Source organism: Entelurus aequoreus, linkage group LG07 (genome assembly GCF_033978785.1).
Source record: "Entelurus aequoreus isolate RoL-2023_Sb linkage group LG07, RoL_Eaeq_v1.1, whole genome shotgun sequence".
Taxonomy (NCBI): Eukaryota; Metazoa; Chordata; class Actinopteri; order Syngnathiformes; family Syngnathidae; genus Entelurus; species Entelurus aequoreus.
In genome coordinates, this window is record NC_084737.1 from 1 (window position 1) to 20,980 (window position 20,980).

The window sequence follows — 20,980 nt, forward strand, 5'->3', positions numbered from 1 at the left end:
ATTCGATTGTGTACCCCGGGAAGTCCTGTGGGGAGTGCTCAGAGAGTACGGGGTAACGGACTGTCTGATTGTGGCGGTCCGCTCCCTGTATAATCAGTGTCAGAGCTTGGTCCGCATTGCCGGCAGTAAGTCGGACACGTTTCCAGTGAGGGTTGGACTCCGCCAAGGCTGCCCTTTGTCACAGATTCTGTTCAGAACTTTTATGGACAGAATTTCTAGGCGCAGTCAGGGCGTTGAGGGGATCCAGTTTGGTGGCTGCAGGATTAGGTCTCTGCTTTTTGCAGATGATGTGGCTCTGATGGCTTCATCTGGCCAGGATCTTCAGCTCTCACTGAATCGGTTCGCAGCCGAGTGTGAAGCGACTGGGATGGGAATCAGCACCTCCAAGTCCGAGGCCATGGTTCTCGCCCGGAAAAGGGTGGAGTGCCATCTCCGGGTTGGGGAGGAGACCCTGCCCCAAGTGGAGGAGTTCAAGTACCTCAGAGTCTTGTTCACGAATGGGGGAAGAGTGGATGGTGAGATCGACAGGCGGATCGGTGCGGCGTCTTCAGTAATGCGGACACTGTATCGATTCGTTGTGGTGAAGAAGGAGCTGAGCCGGAAGGCAAAGCTCTCAATTTACCGGTCGATCTACGTTCCCATCCTCACCTATGGCCATGAGCTTTGGGTTATGACCAAAAGGACAAGATCATGGGTACAAGCGGCAGAAATGAGTTTCCTCCGCCGGGTGGCAGGGCTCTCCCTTAGAGATACGGTGAGAAGGTCTGCTATCTGGGAGGAGCTCAAAGTAAAGCCGCTGCTCCTCCACATGGAGAGGAGCCAGATGAGGTGGTTCGGGCATCTGGTCAGGATGCCACCCGAACGCCTCCTTAGGGAGGTGTTTCAGGCACGTCCGACCGGTAGGAGGCCACGGGGAAGACCCAGGACACGTTGGGAAGACTATGTCTCCCGGCTGGCCTGGGAACGCCACGGGATCCCCCGGGAGGAGCTGGACGAAGTGGCTGGGGAGAGGGAAGTCTGGGCTTCTCTGCTTAGGCTGCTGCCCCCGCGACCTGACCTCGGATAAGCGGAGGAAGATGGATGGATATAAAAGACGTTGTACTGCGAAATAAATAAATTGATACGCACAAATGACATTATTTTAAAACGCACCAGGTAGATTTACAGTCAACAAAATCCTCAAAATGAAAGTAAAAATGCGCTCAGAATAATCATCTTTAAAAGAGAGAATTAACGACTTGTATGCAAGCGATACGGCGTGGCAAACACTGCCTTACTGTCCACTGGTGCATCTTTACGAACGAAAAGAAAATAGTTTAATAAGCCACAGAGCAATTAAAAGGAATAATAAACTTATATCATGAACACAACTAGCAAACAGTTAGCACATGTTAGCTAGCTACCGTGACTGGCATCAGGGTGTGTCCGCGTTTTGAGACAAACATAAAACACACTCATGTTCTGAATGATAAAAAAAAATATACAAAAATCGCATCATGACCGTGACAATGGACTCGCTTTACACAGAACAATGAAGAATTATTTGTTTAAATTTACTCACGACAGGTCCCTTCATTGTGGCAGCCATCTTTTCTCCCTCGACGACAAGACAGGAAGTGACGTCACAGTCGCGCTAACAGTGCCCCTCGCGGCCTGGAGGACCAGCACAATTCTTTTTTTTAATTTTTTTTACTAATAGTAAACAGTTTAAAAAGAAAGCGTTCTACATTTTATGAAATTCACATTACATATATTAACATTCAAGCTGCTTTATTTAGGGGGTTGAACGTAACATGTGTGAAGATGTCAGAGGTGTTAGCGAATGAGCGCTCTGTCAATATTTCCCCAGCAAACAGTACTGCACCCAAGCGCAAATATTTACAAAATACGTCTGAAAAGAATTGATCCACATTACATTGTGTGCATGTGTAACAGAGGTAATTTATGATCTCAAAAATTACCTCTGTTACACATGTTGTCAATACACAGCCTGGATACAGCATGAAGACACATTGTGGACTAGCTTCCAATATTATTAACTAATACAAAACCCAAAACCAGTGAAGTTGGCACGTTGTGTAAAATGGTAAATAAAAACAGAATACAATGATTTGCAAATCCTTTTCAACTTATATTCAATTGAATAGACTGCAAAGGCAAGATATTTAATGTTCGAACCGACAAACACATTTTTTTTGCAAATAATCATGAACTTAGAATTTAATGGCAGCAACACATTTCAAAAATGTTGCCACAGGGGCTTTTTTACCAGTGTGTTACATGGCCTTTCCTTTTAACAACACTCAGTAAACTGAGGAGACACATTTTTGAAGTGGAATTCCTTCCCGTTCTTGCTTGATGTACAGCTTAAGTTGTTCAACAGTCCAGGGTCTCCGTTGTGGTATTTTAGGCCTCATAATGCGCCACACATTTTTAATGGGAGACAGGTCTGGACTACAGGCAGGCCAGTCTAGTACCCGCACTCTTTTACTATGAAGCCACGCTGTTGTAACACGTGGCTTGGCATTGTCTTACTAAAATAAGCAGGGGCGTCCATGGTAACGTTGCTTGGATGGCAACATATGTTGCTCCAAAACCTGCATTTACCTTTCAGCATTAATGGCGCCTTCACAGATGTGTAAGTTACCCATGTCTTGGGCACTAATACACCCCCATACCATCACACATGCTGGCTTTTACACTTTGCGCCTATAACAATCCAGATTTTTCTTTTCCTCTTTGGTCCGGAAGACACGACGTCCACACTTTCCAAAAACAATTTGAAATGTGGACTCGTCAGACCACAGAACACTTTTATACTTTGCATCAGTCCATCTTAGATGAGCTCGGGCCCAGCGAAGCCGGCGGCGTTTCTGGGTGTTGTTGATAAATGGTTTTCGCTTTGCATAGTAGAGTTTTAATTTGCCCTTACAGATGTAGCGACAAACTGTAGTTACTGACAGTGTTTTTTTTTAAAAGTATTCCCATGTGGTGATATCCTTTACACACTGACGTCGCTTTTTGATGCAGTACCGCCTGGGGGATCGAAGGTCACGGGTAGTGCAGTGCAATGCAGTGATTTCTCCAGATTTTCTGAAACTTTTTAATGATATTACGGACCGTAGATGGTGAAATCCCTAAATTCCTTGCAATCGCTCGTTGAGAAATGTTGTTCTTAAACTGTTGGACAATTTGCTCACGCATTTGTTGACAAAGTGGTGACCCTCGCCCCGTCCTTGTTTGTGAATGACTGAGCATTTCATGGAAGCTGCTTTTATACCCAATCATGGCACCCACCTGTTCCCAATTAGCCTGTTCACCTGTGGGACGTTCCAAGTAAGCGTTTGATGGGCATTCCTCAACTTGCTCAGTCTTTTTTGCCACTTGTGCCAGCTTTTTTGAAACATGTTGCAGGCATCAAATTCCAAATGAGCTAATTTTTGCAAAAAAATAACAACGTTTGCCAGTTTGAATGTTAAATATCTTGTCTTTGCAGTCTATTCTATTGAATATAAGTTTAACATGATTTGCAAATCATTGTATTCTGGTTTTATTTGCCATTTACGCAACGTGCCAACAAAAGGAATATGTTGTGATATGAGGTGGTCCACGATGCAAGCAGAGGGGAATCCATCGCCCACCTTCGTGTCCACGCCACAGGGTCACAATCGCAACATTGTGCTCAAGCATTCCAAAGACTCGCCATTAATGCTGCTCATTTTCAGCTCCTTTGGGTAAAAATATTTATTTTCTTCTGCAGTATTTGCTCGATCCCTCAGGCGGTACTGCAGAGTGGAGACGAATAAAGAAGGAAAGGAGTCGATTGCATTGATGTATTGATGCAGAGAGGCTTCCTAAGCGGGACAATGTGACGCATGATGTCGTTACACTCGGCTCTCTGTCTCTTTTGATTAGTCCTGATCAAAAAAGGCAGATAGCAAAAGCTGCAAACGCCATTTTGAAAAGTACCAGTTCCCGGGCATGATGGTGTGTCGTCACTTGGTGACATTGCTGGTTTTACCAGCAGAGGAGCATGTTCGGCAGCGCGCACACACACGGCGTACTTACAAGCAGACACAGTGTGTAGACAGAAAAGGGAAAATGGACTCATTTTGGCCTAAAAAGTAAAGGTAAAGGTGAAGTTATAACACTGAAACACCCTCAGGAAGAGGCGCTTTAAGACATGGCTAGCTAGCTAGCAGCTAACATCCATCCGCAGTCGGCAGTGTTTTAGCTACTTCTAAATCACTAATCCTCGCCTCCATGGCGACAAATAAAGTATGTTTATTACAAGTAGCATTATCACTGGAGGACGAGGAATAGCTAAACATGCTTCACTACACACCGTAGGAGGATACAATAGCTCACCGGCGTCACAATGTAAACAAATGCCATGGGTGGATCTACACCTGACAACCACTATAATGATATCAAGTACAATAGCGTATCTAGTCGATACGACTATGATTACATCGATATTGTTTATCGTCACAAAATCTTTGAAATTCATATTATGTTTATAAACTCAGAAAATACGCCCTTGGACACATGAGGACTTTGAATATGACCAATGTATGATCCTGTAACTACTTGGTATCGGATTGATACCCAAATGTGTGGTATCATCCCAAACTAATGTAACGTATCAAACAACAGAAGAATAAGTGATTATTACATTTGAACAGAAGTGTAGATAGAACATGTCATAATTCGAAGACACACACGGTTGTTTCCGGAAGTCAGAAGTGCGCTGCTATGGAAACAGAAATAAATGCGCCGTGGAATTAGTTCCGGCAATGCTTAAAATGATCAAAATACGGTAAATATTGTACATATTACATATTGTTATGAAGGTGTCTGTTACTACATTGTATATATACTTGCAGTGTGTATATAAAACGTTGATGGAGGGTTTTGAAATTGTTTTAGAGGACTTCAAAGACTACAACGGTGACTCCTATTTGTTATTATCTTTAAAATCCTCCCCCCCAAAAAAGACAAATGCGTTCTTGTCTCTCAAAATGATTGTGAAGAATAGGCAAAATTCCAAAAAGAAGTGCATTTTTCCCTTTAAGAACAAGCATGTTGTACACTATTGAAATCGTCTTGCAAATGATACTGTTACGGTTGGGTGGTCCCATTGTTATGCATGTGTACAAAAAAATATAAAAATTTAACAATTCAATTAATCATTCAATTCTACTAGATACAATGGGAAGAAATGGAATTAGGGGGCTGGCTGGTGACTGGTTAAAAAGTTATTTAACAGGGAGGGTACAGTTTGTTAAAATGGGTAAATTTTTATCTGATACTCTTGGAATTGCTTGTGGTGTCCCCCAAGGGTCCGTGTTGGGGCCAAAACTGTTTAATGTATATATTAATGATATGTTTAATACATCCAAAATACTGAAATGTATACTATTTGCAGACGACACAAATATATTCTACAGTAGTGATGACTATAATGATCTCATAAATACAGTAAACACAGAACTAAACATAGTAAAAAAAATGGATGGACACAAATAAATTAGCTTTGAATATAAATAAAACTAAGATAGTGATGTTTGGAAATCGCAACGTAACGTCTGAACAGAAAATAAGTATTGATGGTACCCAAATTGAAATCGTAAATGAGAATACATTTTTGGGAGTAATAATTGATAATAAACTATCATGGAAACCTCATGTCAGACACATTAAAACAAAAATCTCCAAAAGCCTCTCAATTATAAACAAAAGCAAAACTATACCTCAATGAAAATGCACTCCGTACTCTATACTGCACCTTGGTACTGCCATACCTTACATACTGTGTTGAAGTATGGGGGAATACTTACCACAACACAATTCATCCTCTGATCATATTACAGAAAAGATCATTCACAACGTTGGTTATTTAGAACATACTCATAATCTGTCTATGCAATCAAAGTTGCTCAAATTTGATGACCTTGTTAAATATAATACATTAATAATCTTATATAAAGCATTTAACAATTTATTGCCGCCCAATCTACAACGTTTTTTTATAAGACGAGTGCAGGCTCATAACTTGAGAGGCTTTGGATATTTCTTATTGCAGAGAGCTCAAACCACTCGTAAACGTTTTTGTGTGTCTGTATGCGGAGTAAAACTATGGAACAAACTGGACTTACAACACAAGCAATGCCAAACTATTAATCCATTTAAACTATTATACAAACATGGGGTCTGGTTCAAATATAGAGATGAGGGTCTTTAAATTGACCTGCTGTTGTACTCTGTCTCAAAGTGTTAACATGTGCTCAATGTTTCCTTACCATTATTGCTATGTTGTCTATTATCATTGTTGCTATGTTGTCTATTACCATTATTGCTATGTTGTCTATTACCATTGTTGGTATGTTGTCTAGGGCAGCAGGGTGGAAGAGGGGTTAGTGCATCTGCCTCACAATACGAAGGTCTGGGGTTCGATCCTGCGCTCTGGATCTTTCTCTGTGGAGTTTGCATGTTCTCCCCGTGACTGCGTGGGTTCCCTGTGGGTACTCCGGCTTCCTCCCACCTCCAAAGACATGCACCTGGGGACAGGCTAATTGGCAACACTAAATTGGCCCTAGTGTGTGAATGTGAGTGTGAATGTTGTCTGTCTATCTGTGTTGGCCCTGCGATGAGGTGGCGACTTGTCCGGGATGTACCCCGCTTACCGCCCGAATGCAGCTGAGATAGGCTCCAGCGACCCCCCGCCACCCCAAAAAGGGACAAGCGGTAGAAAATGGATGGATGGATGGATGATGTCTATTACCATTGTTGGTGTGTTCATTATTCCTACATTGTTGATACAAATGATTGTTACAGTGTAATAATTATTGTTACCTGTGGTAATGCCACTATGATACAACATCTGTATTATAATCCTTTGAACAAAGTAAGAGTGAAACTCATGGGAATAATCACTGAATGGAGAACTGGGGGTGGGATTAAATAAATTATCTTCTTCCCACTCCCTTTCAGGCAAAACTGGACAATCATGCACTATATTAATTTATATTAATTATGTTTTGTCAACGTGTACTTCTTTATGTCATTGCCTGAAATAAATAAATAAATGAAAAAAGAACAATAAATGATTGTGTAATGAAGCCATTTAAAATGTATATATTGTTCACTGTTACAAGTGGCCCTCGGAGGGCAGCCGTAATTTGCGACGGGCCCCCGATGAAAACGAGTTTGACATCCCTGGATTAGCGCTTCATTGGCCTCGCCCCAAAGTTTCACGTCAGTCGGTGATGTACTTTATTACGTGACTCAGCTAGCACCCTCACCAACACGTTCTAGTACTGGACAGTAGTAATAATACAGAAGTATCAGACTGAAGCCACAGTGAAGATGTTTTTTGTTTTTTTTGCTGTGTGCTATCACGTAAACATCCTCAGTACACACCATATTGGCCTCGTCATGATGATGAAGAGGCAGGGGCCTCACTCACTACACACACAAAGAGATTATCTTGAGCTAATCAAGTCCTTTTTTACCTGGGAGGAAATCCTATTGATCACGTAGAAACAGTCCCACCCACCTGCGAGTGCACATATAACTTGCTTCACAGCAGTCGTCTTCAGCACAGTCGGGCCGGAGCATCGAGCGCACCCTCTTTTGTCAGGGTGAGGACACACCTTGAGGAGGATCTCTACGTACTTTCCAGAACGTCTCTAGGTGTCGAGTATGGGGAACGAGCACTCTAAGAAGAAGGAGCCGAGTAAGGTAACACAGATGCCAGCTAAATGATTGTTTTTTTTTAGTGACTTTTTAAGTATTTCTCTGAATTGTTTCCACTTTCGGAAGGAGCAAACTCATCCTCATAGTGAAAACGGAGGAGTCCACGGCCTGGCGGTGAACATCACGTCCAGTGGAGTGGACATTGATGGTGAGTTTTTTAATGCAGTAGAACAGGGGTGTCCAAACTTTTTCCACTGAGGGCGGCACATGGAAAAATTAAAGCAAGCGGGGGCCATTTTGATATTTTTAATTTTCAAACCATAACAAAATACATGGATTTTGGTGGGGTTTTTTTACCTTTAGGGCTCCTGGGGACTATAAAGGCTCTCAGTCATTAAAATGTTAAAAATAAGTCAAATTATAATTTTTTATTTTAACGCTTACAGTAAATCTGTATATCAACTTCAGGTTGATATGAAGTGAAAAAAAAATACAAATAAAAAGGTTTTATGCCTCTTTTGTCAAAGACAACTTGTTTTTTATAGTAAAACTGAAATACCGGTATGCAGTTTTTTAGTAATTAGAGCCATAAAAGATCAATAATGCAGGACACCATTGATTTTAATTCATTATTAATTTTGAAGTGTAAAGATAAATAATAAATAATTTTGAAGTGTAAAGATAAATAAAATCCCATTAAATATATTTGGGATCAAAAAGGTACCCCACTCATAAAGTGATACATTTTTATTAGTTTTTTTTTGTTTTTTTTAACTTTCAACACTTAAGTTACGAGATCAACTTCAGATATATTTGTCCATTTTTACGGTTGAACTATTATTTTGTGTTATGCTCTTTTGTCAAACAAAACTTTGTTTTTATATGGCAACCACACAATATATGCGATATTTTTTCCACATAAAACATTTCAAAGTGAAATTTTTGAAGTCATCGGAGCCTCGAAAATAATTCATTAGAACATTGATTTTTTTGTCTTTTTTTTTTTTTTTTGAGCAATGGCAAAAAAAGAAAAATGAATAAAGACAAAGGAAAAGAAAAAAACAGCCTGCATGGCAGCTTTGTGTCAACATTGCCACTTTTTCTCGTTAGATTTCACCCCATTCCATTTTTTGAAAATGTTTTCTAAAATTTTTTGCAATTCCCGGAATGTGTGGCGGGCCGGTGAGCAATTAGCTGTGGGCCCAAAATGGCCCCCGTGCCGCACTTTGGACACCCCTGCAGTAGAAGGACGAACATCATTCTATCCGAAATGTCAATTTGAAAAGTCTGTTCCGGAGTCAAAGTGCGCAGTATTTATTTTTTTACAAGTGTAAAAAGAAGGTTTCTCATTGTCATCCCATTGGGTTGAGTTTTTTCCTTGCCCTGATGTGGGACCTGACCTGAGGATGTCGTTGTGGCTTGTGCAGCCCTTTGAGACGCTCGTGATTTAGGGCTATATAAGTCAACTTTGATTGATTGATTGATTGATTGATTGATTTCCATTGGGTCCTTCAAAACATGTCATACAGAAGATCTTTGCGTAAAAGCGTTGTCATAGCAATACAAGTGTAAAAGTAAGCGAAGTACTGTCTACGTTTTGTCGATAAAGATAAAAAGAGATGACCCGTCATTTAAAAAGTCATCTTCCCATGTCCGTGGTGGACTGCTCCTTCGGACTCGCTAAGACTCTGCAAACACGACCGCAATGTCAACCATAGGCGTAGTCTCCGAAAAGGTACTGTTTAATCTGTCACGGTGCAGCTAGCGGGGGATGTTGACACACAGGCCATCAAACTGCATCACATGACCATGCCCGTGTTTACTTCTTGGAGTATCTTTCGAGGGGAAAGTACTGTCCTTTGTTTTAAAGTACTGTCTAGGGCGGGCCTGGGAAATTATCAAATAAAATCCTTATTCAAACTTGAACCATTTGATACTGAAAAATACAATTAAATAAACTCAATGCGTAATAATTAGAGATGTGGCTTTTATACCGATATCCGATATTCCGATATTGTCCAACTCTTAATTACCGATACTGATATCAACCGATACCGATATATACAGTTGTGGAATTAACACATTATTATGCCTAATTTTGTTGTGATGCCCCCGCTGGATGCATTAAAGTCTCAAACATGCGGCCCGCGGGCCAATTGCGGCCCGCAAGACGTTATTGTGCGGCCCCCGCCTTAATATGACAGTTTAATGTTAGTGCGGCCCGCAAGTTTTGAATGAATGGCGCTTAACAGCGCTGTGTGCGGAGCTGATGGAATCTACCAATCACAGTGTGGTATAAGACTCCAGACAATATTGAGGGCGTGCCATGATGGCACTGCCTTTAGTATCCTCTATAAACCGTCAAGAGGACCTTTTTCTCCATACTAACAGCGTGCTTGCTCAGACACATGTTGTATGAGGCTTCTGCAGACACGTGCAAGTTATTGCATACATACTTGAGGAACAGCCACACATGTCACACTGAGGGTGGTCATATTTTATTTTATTTATTTTTTAACACTGTTATAAATATGCGCCACACTGTGAACCCACACCAAACAAGAATGACAAACACATTTCGGGAGAACATCCGCACCTAAACACAACATAAACACAACAGAACAAATACCCAGAACCCTTTGCAGCCCTAACTTTTCCGGGCTACAAAAACACACACCTCAACCTCCCCCCCATCTACCGAATTCGGAGGTCTCAAGGTTGGCAAGTAGGCATTGACGTCACTTGCGTGATGCAAGCAGAGAAACATTTTGCCGCTTTTCCACGACACCCGCACACGCTCTTCTTCCCTCCCTCCCTGCCTCCCTCGCTCACCCGCCTGCTCGCTCCCGCCCCCGCTGTAAACAGTCCGGGCGGGGAAGATGAGCGCTTTGATTGAGACTTTTATTAGTAGTAGTAGGTTGCACAATGAAGTACATATTCCGTACAATTGACCACTAAATGGTAACACCCAAATAAGTTTTTCAACTTGTTTAAGTCGGGGTCCACTTTTGGTTTGGTTTGATTGATTCATGATACAGATATATACTATCAGATATTCCAAAGCACTCCGCCGAAGGAGCGAGCGACAATACAAAAGTGTGGTGCACTGGACCCCAGCGCTGGGCGAATCAGACGTGTAACACGTTAGTGGTGATGTTAGCCCGTTCAGGGCTAATTGTGCTACCGTAACTGTAAACTCCACGGCGAGCCGCCCCGCCCAGCCCCCTCCTATCCCTCCCCCCTCCCCCTCCTGTTGGCTCCAGACAGAGACGATTTTTGATGCAATATTTCTTTGTTGAGCACAAGGGGCACCCCGACGTGTCTTATTTCATTTCATTTTTATTTATCTCCTTCATTGATGTGCATCTTTGATCGATAGACAATTATACCTCAATTATTCAATTATACATTTACACACCAATGCCTGAGAAGGAGCAGGATGAAGAAAAATCTGATATTTTTCTGCCCCCTTCAACGTAATACGTAGTCTTACTTAATGATATCATATAAACCAACAATTACATTCAAATATAACGAAAACAAACAAAAAAACACAAGATGTGCAGAACTTCATGATGTACAAACCGAACAAAAGAAGTAATATACACCTCAAGGGATGATACAAAACAAATACAAAACCAGGCAAAAAATAAGTAAAATAATAAATATAAAGCAAAATGTAAACACTTATGGCTGTCCATATGATTTTATTGTTCTGTCTTTATATATTTTTTCATTTGGAATATATTTTTACAATCTTCTATCTCATTGTAAAGAGAATTCCATAGTTTAACCCCCACCACATTTGTTTTAAAGTTGTCCTTGAATACTGATGTTGGAAATGACCTTTTCTTCTATGTTCTGTATTCTCAGAAGTGATGACAAACATTTTTTGTAAATTTGCTGGTAATGTTTTACTTTTAGCCTTAAACATGACACATAATGTCTGTAACTTTACTAGCTCCTGTAATTTCAATAAACCGGAATTAATAAAAAATATGTTAGTGTGTCCTAAGTAATCTACTTTATGAATAATCCTTATAGCTCTTTTCTGTAGTTGATACAGAGAAAGTTGCAGTGCACAAGCAATACAATTTGAAACGTCATTATACAACTAGACATGCTGAGGAGTATGCAAAATACCAGGGAGATGAGAGAGTGAACCGGGTTGCAAATTTTAAAACCAGTCTACTGAGGCAACAAGATTTCGTCAAGAAAGCAAGCGAAAGGAGCGATGCAGCAGTCAAAGCTAGCTACATGGTGAGTGAGATGGTTGCTAGGGCGGGAAAGCCATTCAAAGAAGGTGAATTCATTAAAAAGTGCATGTTAGATTTTTTTAAAGAAATCTTTTCTTGCGGCCCAGCCTCACCCAGTTTCTGCATCCAGTGGCCCCCAGGTAAATTGAGTTTGAGACCCCTGCATTAAACAATGTAACAAGGTTTTCCAAAATAAATCAACTCAAGTTATGGGAAAAAAATGCCAACATGGCACTGCCATATTTATTATTGAAGTCACAAAGTGCATTCTTTTTTTTAACATGCCTCAAACCAGCAGCTTGGAATTTGGGACATGCTCTCCCTGAGAGAGCATGAGGAGGTTGAGGTGGGTGGGGTTGGGGGGCGGGGTTTTGGTAGGGGGTAGCGGGGTTGTATATTGTAGCGTCCCGGAAGAGTTAGTGCTGCAAGGGGTTCTGGGTATTTGTTCTGTTGTGTTTATGTTGTGTTACGGTGCGGATGTTCTCCCGAAATGTGTTTGTCATTCTTGTTTGGTGTGGGTTCACAGTGTGGCGCATATTTGTAACAGTGTTAAAGTTGTTTATACTGCCACCCTCAGTGCGACCTGTATGTCTGTTGATCAAGTATGCTTTGCATTCACTTGTGAGTGTGTCAATAGCAGCAGATATCATGTGATTGGGCCGGCACGCAAAGGCAGTGCCTTCAAGGTTTATTGACGCTCTGTACTTCTCCCTACGTCCGTGTACACAGCGGCGTTTTAAAAAGTCATACATTTTACTTTTTGAAACTGATACCGATAAGTATGAAACCGATACCGATAATTTCCGATATTACATTTTAAAGCATTTATGGGCCGATAATATCGGCAGTCCGATAATATTGGCAGTCCGATATTATCGGACATCCCTAGTAATAATAATTTCAAATTTATCATGAACAGTAACTCAAGAGCACAATATTTAAAACACTTTAACCTACAAAACAAAAATGAATAAAACAAATTGTGCTGATTTTTTAAAAACATTTTTAAGTCAGGATTAATTGTGTAATGTTCATATTGTTGTTACTCAGCCAGCGTTTGTGGGTCTGATGGACCCGTTGCATTTTGTGGCTTTTAATGCCTCACAATCAAACACTTTTATGTTAAAATACTGAACAGATGTTTACCTTATCACAATAAACATCACGAACACTATTCAGAGGCAGGTGAAAATAATCAGCACCCATGGCAACCAAGAAACACAAACCCAAGGGTGCTGAAACAGAACCAAGAGAGTCTCAAACTAAAACAAAACACAAACATCACATATACTCGATGTTTGACATATCCGAATTGGAATGGTAAATAACAGGTTCGTCGGCATAGGGATTAAAGGCCTACTGAAATGACTTTTTTTTTATTTAAACGGGTATAGCAGATCCATTCTATGTGTCATACTTGATCATTTTGTGATATTGCCATATTTTTGCTGAAAGGATTTAGTATAGAACAACGTCGATAAAGTTCGCAACTTTTGGTCTCTGATAGAAAAAAGCCTTGCCCCTATCGGAAGTAGCGTGACGTTGTCAGTTGTTCACTCCCTCATATTTTCCTATTGTTTTCAACGCAGCTAGAGCTATTAGGACCGAGAAAGCGACGATTACCCCATTAATTTGAGCGAGGATGAAAGATTTGTGGATGAGGAACGTTAGAGTGACGGACTAGAATGCAGTGAAATACATATTTATTTATTTTTTCCGCATATTTTAAACTTAATCTAATATTGCAACAAATATGATATTATCACACATTCCAAAACATCAAAATAAGTACTTAAATATCTGCTTGACTTGTGATTTTGAAGCAACTTATCCATCAAATTGTACCATAAAAAAAATAATTTTTCGGTTAAAAAAAAAAAGGTAGCTCAGTTAAAGTATAAATAAAGTACCAATGATACTCCTCCCCAACCTGGAGATGGCACTCCACCCTTTTCCGGGCGAGAACCATGGACTCGGACTTGGAGGTTCTGATTCCCATCCCAGTCGCTTCACACTCGGCTGTGAACCGACCCAGTGAGAGCTGAAGATCCTGGCCAGATGAAGCCATCAGGACCACATCATCTGCAAAAAGCAGAGACCTGGGGCCATACTTATCAAGCTTCTTAGAGTGCCATTTTACACTTAAGTCCTGAGAATTTGCGAAATTTAGTCCTACTCTCAAACTTAAGAATAAAAGCTTTTTATCAACGTTCTTAAGTCTAAGAATCACTCCTACTCTCCACGATATTTAAGAGACCTTCAGAGGTGTCTTAAGTGGTTAGGAGTTGCCAGCAGGGGATGGCACTGAGGCGAGAGAGACGTGCGCGAACATTCAGGGAGCGGAACGATGTTCTGGATTTGTTTGATGACGAGCAGCTGATCAAACGGTATCGTTTAGACAGAGCGGGTAATATTTTTGTCACAGATTTAATACTTTTCGATTCCATGTTGATTTCTGCATGTGGCTGCAGTGGGCTAGTATATATAGAGCCACCCACACCACTTTCAAATTAGTTGCCTAATTAATGAATTGGAAAGAAAATGTTATGAGAGTAGCGTATGTGTGAGGTGAGTGACGTCAGTGAGTGTGTGGGCGACAAAAGAGAGGGAGCGGTAGCGTGAGTGCCGGCGGGGACTAGTTTGTTTTGTATTATTTTGTAGTTTATTGTCCAAATATACACTCCCATTGTCCACTTAAATATTTCCAAGATATTTCTTTATTCTTAGACAAGGGATTCCCTTCCGTGATTGGTCATTTCTATGGACACAGAAATGACGTCACCTAAAATTCCGTTTACGGCACATAGTAATGTCGTAATTCAGCCCTGAGTGTGACACTTAAGATTCAGTCCTACACTTCGCTGAAAGTGTGAGTAAGACGCTTGATAACTAACTTTTAAGTGCAGCTTTCAGCCAAGAATTTATTTACTCTTAAGTCAACTCTTAGCAGACTTCTTAGGAGTAATTCTAAGAAGCTTGATAAGTACGGCCCCAGATCCTGCAGCCACCAAACTGGATCCCCTCAACGCCCTGACTGCGCCTAGAAATTCTGTCCATAAAAGTTATGAACAGAATCGGTGACAAAGGGCAGCCTTGGCGGAGTCCAAACCTTACTGGAAACGTGTCCGAATTACCGCTGGCAGTGCGATTTTTAACTTATGTTTTATTATTGTTAAAATTGTTTAATACGTTAAACTTCAGCATATTAGTACAACTTAAGTGATCTGTTACAAAATCATGCTGATTGTTAAAGATGTTAGATAATATAACACGGGATAGTTCTACCTCAATAAAAGTTTTGTTATTCTGGAAGTTCATTGTGTTGCTCAAGGTAATATTATTTATATCCCACGTGTGAAAGATCCGGGCCCACGGATGAATGATTTATGGCCCCCGGGATGATATTCGATTAGTATTAGAACCGGCCCGCAGGCCACAGCCGCCTGCCGCTGTTTTGCGCGCACCAATACTCCATCAGTGTTGGCGCAAGGAATTTTCAAAATTGGGTCCCAGGAACCCCATCAAGTCATGAAAATGGGGTCCCACGGTAAATTTTTTGGGGACTTTGAAAACAAATGATGAATGAAAGCATTATCCTGTTATATCTCACATTCTATATTGTGTTTTGGAAAAAGGTTGTCAAAAACATTACTTAAAGGCCTACTGAAAGCCACTACTACCGACCACGCAGTCTGATAGTTTATATATCAATGATGAAATCTTAACATTGCAACACATGCCAATACGGCCGGGTTAACTTATAAAGTGCAATTTTAAATTTCCCGCTAAACTTCCGGTTGGAAACGTCTATGTATGATGACGTATGCGCGTGACGTCACGACGGCAACGGAAGTATTCGTACCCAATGTGTCACCATACAAACTGCTCTGTTTTCATCGAACAATTCCACAGTATTCTGGACATCTGTGTTGGTGAATCTTTTGCAATTTGTTTAATGAACAATGGAGATTGCAAAGAAGAAAGTTGTTAGGTGGGATCGGTGTATTAGCGGCTGGCTGTAGCAACACAACAAGGAGTATTTACTTGGATAGCAGACGCGCTAGCCGATGCTAGCCGCCAACCGCCTCTGTGATCGGGTGAAGTCCTTCGTCGCGCCGTCGATCGCTGGAACGCAGGTGAGCACGGGTGTTGATGAGCAGATGGGGGCTGGCTGGCGTAGGTGGAGCGCTAATGTTTTTATCATAGCTCTGTGAGGTCCGGTTGCTAAGTTGCTAAGTTAGCTTCAGCGTCGTTAGCAACAGCATTGTTAAGCTTTGCCAGGCTGAGAATTATTAACCGTGTAGTTACATGTCCATGGTTTAATAGTATTGTTGATCTTCTGTCTATCCTTCCAGTCAGGGATTTATTTATTTTGTTTCTATCTGCATTGGAGCCAGATGCTATCACGTTAGCTCAGTAGCTAAAGAGCTTCGCTGATGTATTGTCGTGGAGATAAAAGTCACTGTGAATGTCCATTTCGCGTTCTCGACTCTCATTTTCAAGAGGATATAGTATCCGAGGTGGTTTAAAAGACAAATCCGTGATCCACAATAGAAAAAGGAGAGTGTGTGGAATCCAATGAGACCTTGTACCTAAGTTACGGTCAGAGCGAAAAAAGATACACCCTGCACTGCCTCTCTAGTTCTTCACTCTAACGTTCCTCATCCACAAATCTTTCATCCTCGCTCAAATTAATGGGGTAATCGTCGCTTTCTCGGTCCGAATCTTTCTCGCTCCATTGTAAACAACGGGGAATTGTGAGGAATCCTACCTCCTGTGACGTCACGCTACTTCCGGTATAGGCAAGGCTTTTTTTTATCAGCGACCAAAAGTTGCGAACTTTATCGTCGTTGTTCTATACTAAATCCTTTCAGCAAAAATATGGCAATATCGCGAAATGATCAAGTATGACACATAGAATGGATCTGCTATCCCCGTTTAAATTTTAAAAAATCATTTCAGTAGGCCTTTAATTCATTAAAAAAAACACATTTCTATGCATATGTAAATGTCTTCAATTATAAACATTCATTCACTTTCTTCTTTCCTTCATGGATCTAAACTTTACCGCTGCTGGTATTTTTATCTATATTTTTATCGTAATAATTTCAGAATCTGTTTGTTCTATTTTTGGCCAAAGTAAGACAAAGAAAACAATCTGAAGTTGTGTTGATTTTTTAGCTTTAATGCCATGATTTTAATAGTCCGGCCCGCATGTGCACAGATTTTCCTCAATGCGGCCCCTGAGCTAAAATGAGTTTGACACCCCTGATATATGGTTCTAGGATACACATAATTTCAACCTTTCAAAGCTCCTCCTGGACCACCAATTTTTGACCTCGGTATATCAACTCCGAGTTACGGCCATGGTTACGTCATTACGCAGTAGAAGCCGTTAGAGGGTGGAATATAATGCTTAAAAATGTATTGGAAAGTTTGCGCCCTCAAGGCATCTGTGTAAATGTTACAAACAGCTCCTTTATTGATGCCGACATTATCTTCATTGTGTAAAAACCTAGTATGTTTGGCTCGGTGATGACGAAATACACATTCCATAAGTTAATTAAAGACTAAAATGCATGTACGGTTTACAAAAAAGACCTCCTTTAGGTTTGTTAAAGACTCCAAATCCCATAAAAACAAAGGAAATCATTGTCAATGTACTAAAATATTATTGAAGATTAAATTGTCTTAGATCAAAACCCCATGGGTGAACTGTGATTGTCGTCCATTTTACTGACTGTTCTTCTTTGTAGTTAACAGTGAGACTCCAACCCAACCAAACGGCAAACCTGCGGCAATAGATCCTGCCGTGGAATCCCCGCAGGAGCCTGAATTTGCGGTGATCGCATCGGCCGAAGAACCTGTCGAAGTTGCTCCTGAACGACCGAGGGAAGAGGATGAGCAACCCCAGGACAAAAAAGTGCATCTTTTCGATAAACTATTCAAAAAGAAAGCAGACCTGGAAGCAAAGTTTGACGCCGATATTGTTCATGAAGAAGAAAAAACAAAGAACGATGAGACTGATCTAAGTCTTCCTGACGCCAATACACAGCTGGTGAGTATTTTTTAACTTTTATACAATGCAGCATTCTTAAACGTTGTGTTATGGTTGGGATTCAGACGTCGGGTTAGTCTTTGTTGAAAGGTCAGGTTTCCAGGAATAAACGAATAATCACTGACTAGTTCCATAGTGGGGGAACATGCGACCAATCAAACCTAAGAATCAGTCCATTAGCACATTGTCGTCTTAGATTAGCGAGTAACACAGAGACCAAATTTCACCTGATGTGACTTTTCCTCAACAACGACATGCTAAATGCTAAAGTACAACAATGAACCTGGTAAACGTGAGCCTAGCACAAGAGCTTAGTGACTAAAGGAATCTATAGAAGTAATTTTAAACTTAGAAGTTAGTCTGGTGTCTTTCTTACATGTAATTTACAGGCATAGCCTAGCACAGCTATGTTGAAGTCCTGGGTGAACTCTGGGTGACCTTACCCAGAGACTGGAGGCAAAAGAGAGGACGGGCATGGGGTTCGGGAAGTAGTGTGTGTGTGTGTGTGTGTGTGTGTGTAGCAGGGAGAAGGAAAATAATTGCTCTAAAAGTTGCAAGTGCCTGAAACTATCCTGTATTCGACCAAGCGAAAATAAAGTTTACGTCCTGATAGGCAAAGTTTTGTCGCCTCTTCCACGAATCAAGTCCGTGGACTCGCTGAGTTGGTTACCGACTCACCAATCCAACAAAAGCAATGAGTTCTTCCCAAACTACTGTTCAGGTCGGAAGACACTGCCGAGCAAAAAAATATAACACTGGGCGCTCGTCCGGGATTAGTTGTGTCTTATCTTGCTTGGTGAGTCGGTAACTAACTCTGGGAGTTCACGGACTTGATAAATGAAAGAGTTGATAAAACTTTGCATAGCCTTTATTTTTGTTTGGTCGAATACACGGCAATTTCATGCACTTGCAACTTTTACAGCAACTACTTTCTGCACACACACTAATTATCCAATGCCACACACTTCTCTGTTTTTCCTACCGCCTTAGGGTCAGTTCAGAGTTCACCCAGGACCCCAACAGAGCTTTCCATGCTATGACTGTAACACATGTTTTTTACAATCTCCCTATAAAAACACACTGTGGCATGTTCTTTCACATGTTTGTTTGTCCCAGAACCAAACACCCAAGCATGAATCTAAATGTCAATCTTGGTTTTCATGATAAAGGAATCCAATTTGAGCGGAGAAAAAGCTGATGCCATATTTGAGCCGATAGAGGAGTCGGACTGTCCTCATCACAAAGCGGAATCATCAACTCAAACGGACGGAATAAACGGAGCGGATGATTGGACGCCAACAGGAGATGAAGGGAAACCAACATTGACTACTGACTTGGTAGATGCGACAGACCCAAGCAAAGAACCGAGTGACCACGATATCATCATTGCAGAGGAGGCGGTTGAAGAGGGCATTCAGGAGCAATTGTTGGACAACCAGGTGCCAGGGCTCCTGACCAAAAAAATCAGAGTGGAGAACATTTCTAATGAGAACATTGAGTTCAGAGCCAAGAAGCAGGTGGTGATGGATGATGTTGAAGCCCAGAATCCTGAGAAAACTGATCCAGAAGTTACAACAAAATGTATGCTTTCAAAATCCATCACAGACATAGCTGAGGAGGTCAAAGTGGAAGGTTTTGAAGAGGGAGAATCATCAGATGATACGCAGCTGACTGAGATGGAGCATGATGTTGTCATGCGTGACATCAGGAATGGATGTGACATCTCAGTGATGGAGACTATCTCAGAAGAGGAGGAACAAGGCATCCTAGAGCCAGCAGAGCCAACAGTCAATGAGGAGGCTATCATAATTGCTCAAAGCGATATCGTGCTTGAAGAACCTTTGGAAATATGCGATACTTGTGAAGAAGAGCTGTCAACAATTGATGAAATTCCTGAGGATCATTTTGATGAAGTATTGTCTGAAATTAATAGCACAGATGACTGTCCTGTAGGCGGAAATAGAACTACAGAGGAGATACAAGTGGAAAAAATTGGTGCCTTTCCTCAGAACCCTGAATGTCCAGAATCCAGCACTCATAGTCACCTGGAAGTTATCCACTCTAAAAAAAGCAGTGCTGAAGATATACCTGTTCAAGAATCGTCTTCCGAATGTGAAGTCATCAAAGCGCCTGTTGAAGCTCTGGTAGATGTTCCATGTTCTGAATCACGTCACAGATACCCTGCAATCCCTGCCGAGGAGACCATCATCCCTGCAAAACATGAGGAATATAAGCAGAAGGAAGTCTTAGGAAGTGTGGATGAAGATACACCTAACCAAGAATTATCTGCAGAACGTGAATTAACAGAAATATCAGAAGGTATTGTGGAAGAAGCTGAATGTTACGGACCAGTCAATGGGAATTTAACAGTCCTAGAACCACCTGTGGAAGAGATTGTCATTCCAGTTGGAGATGACACCCACTATAAGGATTGTACACAGAATAAATCAAATACCACTATCCAAGTGTCAGTTTCAGAATCTCCTGGTGAAAATTCTACTGTTGGGGAAGTCTCTGAATCATGTAAGGCTCAGATTTCTGAAGACAACCCTGCAACATCCGAAAAACCCGAAGAGGAAAAGGTGAGGCCTAGTGATGATAAAGTCGTGGATCCAATTGAGACTATTGTTGAAACTCTCTCGGAGAATCTTGCAGTTTGTGAAAGCATGACTAAAGAGTATTGTGGAGTGCCAGCAGAACCACCAACGGAAGAGGATCTGAGTTCCGAAAGCTTCGTCCAGGACAATCCAGCGGAAGCGAACATTAACCAAAGTGAGGAGGCTCAATTTTTGGGCAGTCCTCTTGCGCCACAATCCACAGTCCTCAAGACAAATACAGTTCTAGAAGAACCAAACAAATGTGATAATTGTTTAGCTGCTTCAGAGTGCCTCAGGATTGTCATTGAGGGAGTGTTGGGAAAAAACACAACAGACAACACCACAGAGGCTGAATCAAGTGAGATGAGGCC

The 20,980-nt window shown here is 41.2% G+C and overlaps 1 protein-coding gene across 11 annotated transcripts in view; it reads left to right on the forward strand.

The window, feature by feature from the left end:
- The first annotated feature begins 7,642 nt into the window (after positions 1 to 7,642).
- The window catches only part of LOC133652904 (uncharacterized), a 39,492-nt gene continuing 26,154 nt past the window's right edge, over positions 7,643 to 20,980 (forward strand). For 3 of the 11 annotated variants that reach the window (XM_062051839.1, XM_062051840.1, XM_062051842.1), the window contains exons 1-3: positions 7,643 to 7,743; positions 7,825 to 7,906; positions 17,711 to 18,012. In XM_062051839.1, coding sequence (XP_061907823.1) covers positions 7,705 to 7,743; positions 7,825 to 7,906; positions 17,711 to 18,012 — 423 coding nt within the window. In that variant the 5' untranslated portion in view covers positions 7,643 to 7,704. The remainder of the gene's footprint in view (positions 7,744 to 7,824; positions 7,907 to 17,710; positions 18,013 to 20,980) is intronic. The other 8 variants (XM_062051833.1, XM_062051835.1, XM_062051834.1 and 5 more) reach the window with 7 other exon arrangements.